The sequence below is a fragment of the Orycteropus afer genome, unplaced genomic scaffold (genome assembly GCF_000298275.1).
Source record: "Orycteropus afer afer isolate SDZICR_OR568_19922 unplaced genomic scaffold, OryAfe1.0 scaffold00032, whole genome shotgun sequence".
NCBI classification, from domain to species: domain Eukaryota; kingdom Metazoa; phylum Chordata; class Mammalia; order Tubulidentata; family Orycteropodidae; genus Orycteropus; species Orycteropus afer.
The window spans coordinates 15,336,563-15,350,162 of NW_006921619.1; the positions used below are offsets into that span (position 1 = coordinate 15,336,563).

Sequence of the window (13,600 nt, forward strand, 5' to 3'; positions counted from 1 at the left end):
ATTCCTTTTACAAGCTTTATAAGAAACATAAAAAATATTTTGAAATGATGCAAAGTATTTGAAAATTACAGGTGATCTAACTAGAAAGCAACTGCAGCCTTTCTCTTAGAAGCAGGATTACCTAGGTGGGGAGAAAAGGTTGTAGATAGTGCTGGGCGTAATTTAAAAGGAAATAGTACTGAGCATTGTTTTTCTGATGTTCCATATCTTCCCTTTTTTGACCATCCTCATACAGGAGTGTTCTGCTCTATGCTTAACATCCCTTTTCTCTCTGAAATTCTGCATTCCAGAAATGGTTTTGTGAAATAGGTTTACCTCAAGGTATTACCAGCTTCCACCAGACAGCTGCTTTTTAATTGACAATGAAAACTATAAGTGAAAAGAATCCCTTGGAGTTATTCTAGGCATCTCCTGGAAGGTAGAGAAGATGACTTTGATTTTGTGTCTTCTCAAGTTTTTGACTTTTTACCACTTAGGTAGTCAATGGATCTGGAATCAGGAAACAAAATTTATAATCCTGGATGATCTACAGACCACTTTCAGTTCTGAAATTTTGAATTTTATTCTTGGCAATGTATTGCAGAACCTAAATTGATAGAGTTTAGAACTGTTACCAGGATTTCTCTTTAAACTAGAAATACCTGAAAATGCCTTTTTATATCTCTGTTCCATTGGATTCCTAGCAAAATCTAGTAAGCCTCCAGGAAGAACATCCAGAGGATTAGACATTGTTAATTTTTCCACAGGAAAGCCATGTTCCCATTTCATTTTTTTTTTTTTTTTCAGGGTTGTGGGTAAGTAGAGAAGATAAGAAAACCAGAAAGGTACAAATCCTGTTCTACTTGAACACATTTTCATTCCTTCAGCTTCCCAGAAATCTTTGGGGATGTTCACAACAGACTGACATTGTACTGAAAAACAAAAAATGAAGCTCACTGCCATCAAGTCAATTCCAACTCACAGTGACACCCATTGGTTTCCAAGGCTATAAATCTTTATGGAAGTAGATTGCCCAGTCTTGCTTCTGCAGAGTGGCTGGTGGGTTTGAATCACCAACCTTCTAGTTATCAGTCAGTTGCCTTAGGCACTACACACCAGAGCTCGTTCAAATGCACATTGTTGTTGTTGTTGTTATGTGATTAGGAGAGTATAAATCTCTTGGGCTAACAGATTATAGGACAGAATCCTCAAACTATCCACTGAGTCTAAACACCAATCCTACTTCTCAATGTTAACTCCAGCCTGGTTCTTCAGTCCTTGGAATTTACCTTTCATTACCTGATGAACCATTACATGGTTTTCTTTGGCATTGACCCTTGTCCATGACTTTAATGTTTCTGTTCTGGCCACATGAATACAACCTGGAGATATCTGCCTGGGCTTGGTGGGACTTACTAGCAAGATTTACTTCCTTCCTATCCTTGTGACCAGGCGATACAAAAAAAAAAAAAAAAAAAACCCCACTGCCATTGAGTCGATTCTGACTCATAGCGACCATAGCAACCCCCTTTGGGTTTCCGAGGCAATAAATCTTTACGGGAGTAGATTGCCCCATCTTCCTTCCATAGGGTGGCTGATGGATTTGAACTGCCAACCTTCTGGTTAGCAGTCAAATGCCTTAGGCACTACACAACCAGAGCTCCTTTTATGACATTATATTGCAAAGGTAAATATGGTACTCTTTTCAAAGCCTTTAAATTGATCACATGTTTGTTCAGTCTTGCTCCCTTTTCCATAGTGCACAGAAGCCAACAAAATGTTCTTTCTGTTCCCAACATTGCAAACATAGTAGTAAACAAACTACCCTGACATTCTTCCTCATGCCTTTAAAACTAACGTCTACATTAAAGGAGATGCATTCAGAATTCCTGATCTTTTCAGACTGCATTGTCCCCACTCATTGCCCCACCCTAATTTCTGGATTTGCTCAATTAAAAATTTGTGTCATCTCTGTCCTATTCCTCCTTTTAATTCTTCCTTTTAGTTCTTATACTGATACTGCTTATCTCCTTGACCAAGAACTAGAGCATAAAATATTTGAGAGAGGAAGAGTAAAGGGAATTGCAGTTTATTGAGCACCTACAAATCACCAATATTCAGGGCTCTTATATAACCTTGTTTCATCTTCATAGCAACTCTTCAGGAGCTCTGGTAGCATAGTGGCTAAGGCACTAGACTGCTAACCAGAAGGCAGGCGGTTCAAACCCACCAGCCACTCTTCGGAAGGAAGATGGGGCAATCTACTTCCGTAGTGATACTGCCTGGGAAACCCAAGGAGGGGTCACTATGAGTTGGGTCCGACTCGACGGCACATAACATAACAGCAACTCTTCTAGTGTAGTATATTGCCTGTAGTATAGATTAAGAAAATGACACTCAGGACACTTGCAAAACATCATAAATCACTTAATTAGTTTGTATCAAATCCAGAAATTGAACCCAGATCTTGAGTTGACCCCAAATCCATGTTTATCTGTGCTTTGTGACCTAATTTCTTCAAAAAAGATTTGAGGTAACTTATAATGAAAAATGTTTGAAATATTTTTTTTTTTTTTAAATCAAAAATAAATCAAAGGGAAAGCTAGAATGAAGTTATAGGAATTAGAAGAAAGCATTTACTGTAACTGAGGGTCTGGGAAAAATGCAAAGCTCTTCAGTGCATTCTTATCCTAATGGTGGACATTAATGATTCAAGTAGTGCTTTCAGTTAGTTCTTGCTATACATTTGGTGGGTTTAGGGGAACAGGAGAGATAGGTGGAGGTCTCTTATGTTATGGAATACCAACCTGTCTTTTGAGTTGAGGCTACCTAGCATCTTAGATAGTTTGTGGTGTGAGAAGTCAGCGAGAAGCAGTAGCACCTGGCAAGACATTCCTTTGCTGCCTTGTCCTGTGCTTTTCTATGGATTTATGGATGTTCCTAAGTATACCCAGACGTACAGAGTCTTATGCAAAGGTGATCCACAAAGGGGAGGTGAGAATTTGGATGATTGTTGGAATGGGTCCCTTTATTTCATCCTTTGTTCCTTCCTCTGATCAGACTCCCACATTTCTCTTACTGCTTCACCCATTTCCTGATTCTGTAACCTACTACCCATCATCATCTTATTCCTGGGAAGAAATTACAAAGTGAAAAAAAAGAAACAAAAAAACTCTTGGTCTGGGAGCCAGGAGACCGAGTTCTACACCCAGCTTTTCCTTCTGTGACGTCTCTGGGTGGACTGGAGCCTCCAACCTTTTGGATAGCAGCTGAATGCATTATGCATTTGCACCAGGGATTTCTGGGATTTTAAGAGGGAACTTTTTCCATCACAGAAAAGAAACATGCTTAAAGCCCAATCTTCATTCTATCATCACAATAATTCCTCATTGTAAATGTTGTATACTCTATAAAGTTCTCCCTCATTTTATCTCCTTCAGTTCTCACCACAGCCCTATGAGGAAGGTTATTCCTTTTGTGTCCACTACCCTGTGAGTGTCTTATGGGGATGCCATATTTTCATTTTCCTAGCTCTACCATCTAACTCAGACAGTAAGTGTAGGTACATACAGCTTACAAGTAGTTTTCCTGTGAGAAAACTGAGGCAGGAATAGTAAGCAACTTGCATAAGGACCTATAGCTTCGTAATATGTGCTGCAGGACAGGCTTACAACGTGATTTTCTAACCCTGCCTTCTAGTATACATTATTAGTAATGTAAATTCTACTACTCTTTGCTTCTGCTTCTTGTTGTTATGTGCCGTCGAGTCAGACTCAACTCATAGCAACCCCTCCTTGGGTTTCCGAGGCAGTATCACTACGGAAGTAGATTGCCCAACCTTCCTTCCAAGGAGTGGCTGGTGGGTTTGAACTTCCGGCCTTCTGGTTATCAGTCAAGTGCCTTAGGCATCACGCTACCAGAGCTCCCTATACTAGTTTTGTGTATTAATAAACAACAAAATTAGGAATGGCAGTTGAATAGGGAATATCATTTTAATATAATGCATAAATATATAACATGATGAACTTATTTCAAATATTGAATGGAAAACTTGTTTTGTTTTTCCTTTTGTCACCCAGGAGCCTCGTGGAAAGTGAACAGAACAGTTGTTTGGGCTCCTGGGTTCTCCTGTGTATCCTGAACAGATTAGGAAGCTCTAAATGGAATGCCTCAGCTGCAATTTCTGCTAGGCATTTTCACAGCCACTGAGTCGTTGCTCAGTTCTTCTCCCTTATTGGTTTTCAAACTTGTTTGAATTACAGGGCAAGAAGCAGGAGAGTGATGAAGGGAATAATAGAAGAAAAAGGAATATGCAGCCATTTTTCCTTCACAAAGGCAATTCTTAAGGAAAATATGGGAACTCTGGTGGTGTAGTGCCTAAGGCATTTGACTGCTAACTAGAAGGCTGGCAGTTCAAACCCACCAGCCACTCCTTGGAAGGAAGATTGGGCAATCTACTTCTGTAGTGATACCGCCTCAGAAACCCAAGGAGGGGTCTCTATGAGTCACTACTGACTTGACGGGAGTGAGTTTGGAGGTTTTTTTTGTGAAGGAAAATATACAGCTTTGTACTCTGCATATTCAGGAAAAATATGACAGCTCAGATAGAAACCAAAACAATAACTTATCCTCATTCCTGGAGGAATATTTTTGCAATGTACAGTTCTAGACCATGTTTTAAACATTGAGAGCTATTGGAAAAAAAGTTCCCACTCGTCAGTGTTCCATGCTCACCATCGTTGCCATGTTTGTGTTCCTAGGACCTCGATGCAGTCTCAGTCTTCATACGGTAACAGCTCCCCGCCTCTGAACAAAATGAACAGCATGAACAAGCTGCCTTCTGTGAGCCAGCTTATCAACCCTCAGCAGCGCAACGCCCTCACTCCTACCACCATTCCTGATGGCATGGGCGCCAACAGTAAGAGCATCTCCCTGTAGCTGCAGCTGCAGCTGATGGACCATCAGGGCTAGTGTAGGAAGATGGAGGAATGACCTGCCCTTAAGCTAAGTGAGAGACAGAGTGGGGCAGATTAGATAGAAGTTGAGTGGCTTTGGTTTCTCATAATGGAACTCTTAAATTTAAGATGTATGTTTCATTCCAAAACACACTGGTAGAAACACAGAAGGCTGTTACTTTCGTATGGATAATAATCTCTGTGAAAAGAACAGACAATGTCCTGCCAACCTGGTTGGGACCCCACCTACTGCCAACTTTTAAGGTACTTGAAAGGCAAGGTATCTAGTATGTGGGAAATAGCATGGTGTAGTAGACTTATAACACGGAGAACTAGACTTTAATCTGTCCTCTGTTGGAAAATTAGCTCTGCTCTAATGCTCAGTTTTCCATCTATAAAATTACCACTTTGCACATTTAATATTTTATGATTCTGTGTTCCTACAGTTTTGGCCTTCCCAACTAGTTTACTCCATGTCTTGCACAGTAAATTGGGCATGGATCTATAGAGAAAAGCTCTTCGCCCCCCCCCACACACACACATATACTTTTACTTATTCACATATAAATTACTCATATCACCTAAATATAAATGCAAGAGATATAATGTGAGAATAAAGCCTTCAAATGAGTGATGATTGGCATATAGTTTTGCTATAAATATAAATATCTTGTCCACTAGAACTAAATCTCACAAAATGGATACCCAAACATGAAAGAAAAAGATAATGGTAAAAATGCAGAAACATCTAAAATATCCTCAGGTGTGTGAAAGACTGAAAACTATACAGCTAACATCCTGTAATTCAAAAACCAGTGCCTCAGTCTTGTGCTATGAAATCCCTCCTTATTTTCATCAAGCCTTTTAACTTACATTTCAGTGTTGTCTTTAAGAGATTGGGTTTTCTTAAAGAATTGTTTGGAAAGATAGTATTGGACCCTCTCTGGTCTAGCAGCACGTATTTATATTTTAATGAGACTGAGGAGTATGTGGCATGGTTGTCTGGTATGGCAACAAAGACCTGATAGCTGCCAGACTCTTCTCTCAGTGGTGATAAATGAATCCTAATGCTCATAACCTGACCCCTTGACAGGTAAGCTACATGGACACTAAAAGGAATAGGCGCAGCTTATTTTTTACTTTCTTTTCTTTCTTGTGGCATCGTAGATTCCTCAACTTATTTCTTGGAATGACAAAATAGTGGCAATGGTGATGATCCTTCACATTTTTATATAATTTATAAGTTACTACTTTTTCTTTTAATTTTTATTGTGATATGAGTGAAAGTTTACAGAGCCAATTCATTTTGCATACTTCAGCTCACATGCACTTTGTCTCATGACATTGACTGCAGTTTCCCACAGTGCAACAGCACTCTTCCCACTTCCTCCGCATAGTTACTACGTCATTGTGTCCTTCCCTCCCATGCACTTCTGTGCAAGCTGTCTCCCTGTGCATACATAGCCCTTGTTTTCTCCCATAGTGATCTCTCCAAATAGTGTATCTACCTAATGTAAATGTTCAGCTGATATGTCTGTCTGTGGTTTGGCTAGATGCCACAGGAGTGGGTTCAGTTCCAGACCTGAAGGGCATTTAGGGGCCATAGTCTCAGTGGTTCCACCAGGCTCTATCAGACCAGCAAACCTGGTCCTTGTGTGTGTGTGTGTGTGTGTGTGTGTGTGATTTTGAGTTTTGTTCCATGCACATTGTTCTCCCATTCTATCTAGGATCTCCTCCAGAGATTACCCTCTAAGTAGTTGACAATGGTAGCCAGGTACCCCGTAGTTCTGATCCCATAGTCATATAGGATGAGGATTGCATAGTGTACCAGTCACAGGGACTAATTATTTTCATGGGTGTTTGGTTTTCTTCATTCTTCTTTGCTCTGGATAAGGAGAGATTCATCATTGCATCTCGATGGCTGCTTGCAAGTTTTTGTGATCCCAGTCACCACTCACCAAAGTAGGATATGGAACAATGTTTTGTGTTAAGTTACTGCTTTTTCTTAATTATGCTTTATCGTACCCTTTTTTTATATTCAAGAAGGTCAGAGGGAAAACAGATCGAGATTTGATAAGCCTATAATCTTTAGTTAACTAGTTAGCTAGTTTGTGACAGAGGTCTTTCCCCTTCAACACACTACTGTTCACTAAAGTAGAAGCAAATTAATGTGTAGATACTATATTATTGTTTTTTGTTTGTTTATTTATTTTCCTAGAAAGCAAAATTTATTTCCTAAATATTATTGCAATTAAGCCTTTCTTCTCTACTAAGCATAGAGTGTTTACAGTTTATGGTTTGGTGAGATACCAGTAAGTGTTGGTGGTATTCCTACATACCATCTTGAGATGGACTGTAAGAAAGTGATAATCTTTAATTGTGTCCTTCCTTATTGGGCTTATGATTCCCTACAAATATTGCAATAAATCCTCCCATTCCCAATTAATATTTCAAAAGTCACTTTCTCTTTCACAGATTTGTTCATTTGCTCCCTTAAGATACATTTACTGAGTAGCTACTCTGTGCCAGGCACTGTGCTAGGGGCTGCGGGGTTCTAGATATGCCTAAAATCTTATCTCCATGCTTGTGGTCTAGTGTGACAGACAGAAATATAACCCATGAAAGCAAATGTAAGGCAGAATATATTAGCATTAAGAGCATTGAGCAACTGGACAGAGAATCAAAAGTAGAGAAAGGAGTGGGAAGAGATTGTCCTAAGAAAAGATACAAAGGTCAAGAAGTATATTATTAGTTTGGAGTTTGATAAGTGTTCTGTTTGACTAGACTCATGGTGAGTGAAAGGATATAATGAGAAACAAGACTGAAAAGGAGGGCTAATCAATTAGGTCCTTTGTAACAGTAAAGCAGGCCAGATGGACCACTGGGATGATGGTACTTAATGATGGCAGTAACCTTTTCTGTTCCTCCTGCTTCTGTTCAGTTCCTATGATGGGCACCCACATGCCAATGGCTGGAGACATGAATGGACTCAGCCCCACCCAGGCCCTCCCTCCCCCACTCTCCATGCCATCCACCTCCCACTGCACCCCCCCACCTCCGTACCCCACAGATTGCAGCATTGTCAGGTGAGTCTGTAGTATGTGCCCCTGGGGGCCTGTCCTAAGCATCTCTGGGTGGTAGAGGGTGGACACTGTCAAAGTCTATAGGGCAGTTTGGACAAACAAAAGCAGCCCCATGGTAGAAGTACAGCCGTAGTAATCTCTGATCTACAGAGTAGTCAGCATTGTTTAATCAAAGACAACTACTGTAATCAGCTTGGGAAAAAGTGAAAATGTGTGTGTATGGGCATAGAGTTTTTCATGCCTGTTTCTCTCATCTTCACTTACTCCCTATATCCTCCCTCACATTTTTATACCATTCTTTGTGGCCCTCAAATTGGTGCTCAGGGCTGGGTTTCCAAAAAGGGCAATGAACTTGCTATCTTGCTCCCTCTCCTGCTCTGTAGGCCTCATAGCTTTCAGCCACCATGGTACAATTATTTTGGAGTTGGGTTTCCATAAGACAATTTTAATGTTAACAAAAATAACAGGGATTCTCAAGAATCCAATGACCTCTACTCTTTGACCAAATGGGAAGTGGGTACACTCCAAGCAAGGGGATTTCAGGTAGCCTGAAGAAAGAAATGTATGAAGCCTGAGACATCTGTTTTCTACACATCTTATACCTAGTGCACATCTTCTTCCTCTGCTTCATATGCAGAATGGCTCTGTCATTTGGATGCTGGAACAATTTCTGCTGATCCCCACATGTTTGATGCATCAGTATTAGCAGTCACAGAGATGACCAAAGTGTATGGCTTATCCCACCCAGCATCTGGCTCCTTGATGATGATGGCAGCATCAATCTGAGACCAATTCCAAGGAGGAAGGGATCTGTATCCTGAAGAAGACATAAATCAAAAAGCGTTAATACTTCATAGCATAATGGCCTATGATTTTTTTCTTAATCACATGAACATACACAGATACTCAAAACCTAAAACAATTGAAGAAGAGATGCTTGTTTTGAAGTGGAGAGCCAGGAGGCAAAAGGACTAGGAATCAGCCAGCTTGACTACGCCTTCCTTTCACCCTCAGCAATGGCTCTTAACACAAAATTCTTAGAATTTTACAGATTGCCATTTGAAAACTGCTGCTCTGCAGGAATCTTTATACTTGATTTTAACATCTATACTGAAAGTTTAAGTGACTAATCATCTCCAAACCTCAAATCCAAAGCCCACATATATTTTATATGCCCCTAGTCTCTTCTGTAGGGCCTCCAATGGCAAAATGTTGGATTTTCCTTTATCTCGCTAATGCAGTTGGGGTGAACTTTCTTTTTCTGTTTCCTCCTTCCTACTCCCACCTCCCTCTGCAGTTTCTTAGCAAGGTTGGGCTGTTCATCATGTCTGGACTATTTCACGACCCAGGGGCTGACCACCATCTATCAGATTGAGCATTACTCCATGGATGTAAGTAACTGTTAGACATTTCTCTTGAGTTTTATTTCTTCCTTTTCTCCATCTAGTGACATCCACTTTGTGGTTCAATCTCCCCAGGTTTTAAAATTTGTCACTGTGATACCCCCAATTCTCAATTTTTATGGAACCCATAACCATTTTAGAATGACCAGGCCACATGATTAGTCAGCAGTTGTTTATTGCATCCTTACAGTGTACAAAGTGGGGAAGAGGGGATATACTTCCTACCCTCAAGAAAGTTATCATTTCTAAATAATTAAGAGAAGTTTTTCAGATGTTCTCATTAATCTATATAAGACTCAGGGAAGATAGCGGGGAACAGGTGGTGTTATTCTCACTTAAAAACATGGAGAGATGACAGTATAGTCATTTGCCATGATGAGTTGATGACAGAACCAAGAATAGAACCCTGGGCTATAAGTTTGTAGCCTATTACCTATTACTCTGTTAACTAGCCTTTTTTGCCTCTCTTAAAGTCAGACCTTTAGGCAGATTCTGCTGTTGGCCCTGATCATTGAAAATGACCATTGGTCCTGTGTTCAGATCCTATGGCTCTTTTTACTAGCTATGAGAACTTGGAATTATCATTTAATTTTGTCTCTCAGCCTCAAATTAGGGTCAGAATCAAATTATTCCCTTACAGCTAAAATATTCTTTCATTTGCTTTTGGGATCAAGTTGAACGGATGAGAACTTTTTCTTACTTCTTGTTCCTCTTCTTGAACTACTACTCACATAAGAGCTAGTCTTGCTCTGATTTACAGCGATCTGATTTTCCTCCCAGGCTTCTCTGCATATGCTGCTCTTTGGGGTTTACTGTCCTCTCTTCCAGCTTTCTGAGGGTGCTTTGGACTGGTGGAAGAAGATGCCCTCTGCCTCTGCTGCTGCTGCTGTAGTTGGGACCTCTGCCCTTCCCCCTCCTTGAGCACCGATGCTAGAGATGCCCCTTCAGCATTGGAATGCCCCAGCCCTTGGTGACCAGTATATGCTGTGCTGAGCCTATACCCACCCCCTCTTCACCCCATGAATTACCTCTGGCTGATTCCCCTTGCTGGGATAAATCAAGTGAAAACTCTAGAGAAAGCTTTAGAAGTAAGTTCCAACAGGATTGTGATAATTTTACTATCACAGAAATGAAGGTAACAGAATGGCCCTGTGGGTGAGAAAACAGTGGAAGCCTCCTGTCGTAGAGTTCTGCATGACAGAACATGGAATCTGTCCTTCCTTACATTTTCAAAATCATAATTCCACTGAGGAATATGTTCCTTGTCTTTAGGCTCTACAGGTGCTCATCACAAGTCCATCTCTGATGGTGTTTGCTGAGTCTTGTGCCAGTCTCTGGGCCATTGGTTTCTCATCTGTCAGTCACCAGTCAAAATCTGTCCAGGGAGTCAGGAGGATTGTTATTGTCTGATTTATAAAGAGTTTTGGATTTCTTGGAACAAAGAGTGATCCTAGAGTGTCAGGAGTATCAAGAATTATACAAAGTTATCTTTTTGTGCATTATCTTCCTTAGAGTGTATTCTTCTGCTAGAATAGGAACTTGGGGGTATTTCTGATGACCTGAGAATTTATCTCATTTACATCATTAAACAAGATGGTACCTTACTGCCGATTTCTGAGTTGGGAGACGCTAGGAAGTTTTCCAGTTTGTACATCTTCACTTCAGCTTCTTCTGGCTCATTATTGGAAATAGACACCTATTTATCAGCTTGTCTCTCAACCCCAGTCTAAGTTATCTAGTATTCCTTCCTGGAAAAGGAATATGGTTAATTTGGGGAATTTTTAGAAGCATCCCCTATAAAGTGCAAAGATAATAATATAGAATAGTAATGAAAGCTAAGATTCAGGTAGTGTATTTTATACTTTACAAAATACTTTTATATCCACGTATAAATATGTTCCCACAATATGTGTTTACCTAAAAAGGAATTACATTCTTATTTTGCCAACTGGAGCAAGTAGAGATTGAGTGACATGCTGAAGGTCTATAGCCAGTCAGTGACACTACAATCCTCTATCAAGTTCTTCTGACTCCAAGCACAATGCACTTTCTACTAAACCATGCTGCCCCTACCAAAAAAAAACGAAAGAAAAATTATCATTGAAACAAGCTAATGAAAAGTTAATGTAGAGAAATTAAAAGATGCTACCACAATTTTACTCTTTGTAATGCCTTCCACCTCCATCCATAGAACATTGATACAACTGATATTCATTTTGAAACCCTGATTTATCCAAACACCAAGAGACCTTTTGGCCACCATGATGGTTTTGGAAAAAGCATAGTCTCAGAGGCCACCCTGAGTCTCCATTTAATTATCTTATTTACTTCTCAGATTAGTGGTATACACTATTACATCTGTTTCTCTGTCTATAAAATAGTGTAATAGTATCTACCTCTAATCTGATTATGAATATAAATTAATTAGATTATGAATATAAATTAATTAGCTTAGTACCTGACATATAGAAAGTACTCAGTATCTGTTAGTAATCATTTCTTCTTATCACTTCATCCCACCCAGTGGTGGTAACATCCCATTCATACCTTTCTTCTAGTGATGAGAGCCAGGCAGATGTATGAATCCAAACATATCTTCACTTTATGTTTCTATTTGGGATTTTTTGCCCTCTCATCCTCATTTAGCCAAAGAAGAAACTGAGGCCTGTAGAGAATAAGTGAAGTGTTACTCACAAGCACCTCAAGGTTTTACTTTTGTGTTAGGAACATATAACATTGAAGGTTACCAGCTAGCTAATTTTATTTTCCAGTGCAAGGGTCAGTAAGTTCAGGTCAGTTAAACCAGAGCATGGGAATGACACAGTGATATGGATGGCTTCAATGTTGTTTTGTCTCTTTGTCCTAATTCTCCCTGACTCCTTCCACAGGATCTGGCAAGTCTAAAAATCCCTGAGCAATTCCGCCATGCCATCTGGAAGGGCATCCTGGACCACCGGCAGCTCCATGACTTTTCCTCTCCTCCCCACCTCCTGCGGACCCCGAGTGGTGCCTCGACAGTCAGTGTGGGCTCCAGTGAGACCCGGGGTGAGCGTGTTATTGATGCTGTGCGCTTCACCCTCCGCCAGACCATCTCCTTCCCACCCCGTGACGAGTGGAATGACTTCAATTTTGACATGGATGCTCGTCGCAACAAGCAGCAACGCATCAAAGAAGAGGGAGAGTGAGCCTGATTGTATAGGCTCTTGCTAACCTCTTCCTATATGCCCACCCCTTACAAAGCACTACTGCTTGATCGTCAAAGCATTCTCCCTAACTCATCTCCTTCTTCTTCTTAGCCTGATCTGGTAAGGAAATAAAAAGTAAGAGGTTACCTCTTACCTGATGCTAATGCCTGGCCTGGCACCTAGTTGTTGTTCTGGCTCCAAGCCTTTAAATCTATTGCTTGCTGGACTGGAGTTGCCATGGCTAGGCTGAAGTGGGTAAAAAAAAGCAGTGGGTGTCTCCTAAAGCTGCAGAGATCTCTCATTGACTTTTATAAAGAATTTTCACTCATAGTCTAAGACTATATATATAAATATATAAATATACAGTATATATTTTGGGGTAGGGGGCATGGAATATTGTTTAAAATGTAATTTAAAGGAAAGGAAATTGAATTGCACTTATCAACTCCCCTCCCCCACTCTTTTGGCTAGCTTATTTATACTCCTTTTTTTCAAGGGCTACCATGTATGGTAATGGGTATCTAGAGCTTGCTGATACATGTGACAATGATATATAGCTACTTTTGGGGTTTGATGCTAATACCATGTCACATCAAAATTTTGATTAGATCTAGTTATAGTCACCATTCTTTGTTGTGTGTGTGTGTACATTTGTACACACACATATGGTTCTCTATCTTGGTGTATTTTAGGCTACTGATTTCCCTACTAGTGATGGTGGTTCTCTTTGTGGCTTTTTTTCTCCAATAACGAAAAAAAAGTCTGTATTCACACTACCACTCACACTAGAGGAAATGCCACATGCTATTCTGGTTTTGGTTGGGCATGGTGGATGAGGGTCAAAGACAAAATTCTTCAAAGGTCTGCAGCATCCAATTCAGACACCTAGTAGCTTGTATTTCAGTAACTTCTTCAAATTTAATACAAGATACCTTGTCTCAGTACTTTTTAGAAAAACATTTGCTGGCACTACTAAAGCCTTTGAACTAAATGTC

At 40.2% G+C, this 13,600-nt stretch overlaps 1 protein-coding gene across 1 annotated transcript in view; it reads left to right on the top strand.

Moving 5' to 3' along the window:
- The window catches only part of TP63 (tumor protein p63), a 291,851-nt gene extending 279,246 nt beyond the window's left edge, over positions 1-12,605 (top strand). The window contains exons 11-14 of the mRNA XM_007936004.2: positions 4,740-4,897; positions 7,876-8,020; positions 9,315-9,408; positions 12,309-12,605. Of these exons, the coding sequence (XP_007934195.1) occupies positions 4,740-4,897; positions 7,876-8,020; positions 9,315-9,408; positions 12,309-12,605 (694 nt within the window). The remainder of the gene's footprint in view (positions 1-4,739; positions 4,898-7,875; positions 8,021-9,314; positions 9,409-12,308) is intronic.
- Positions 12,606-13,600: the final 995 nt, after the last annotated feature.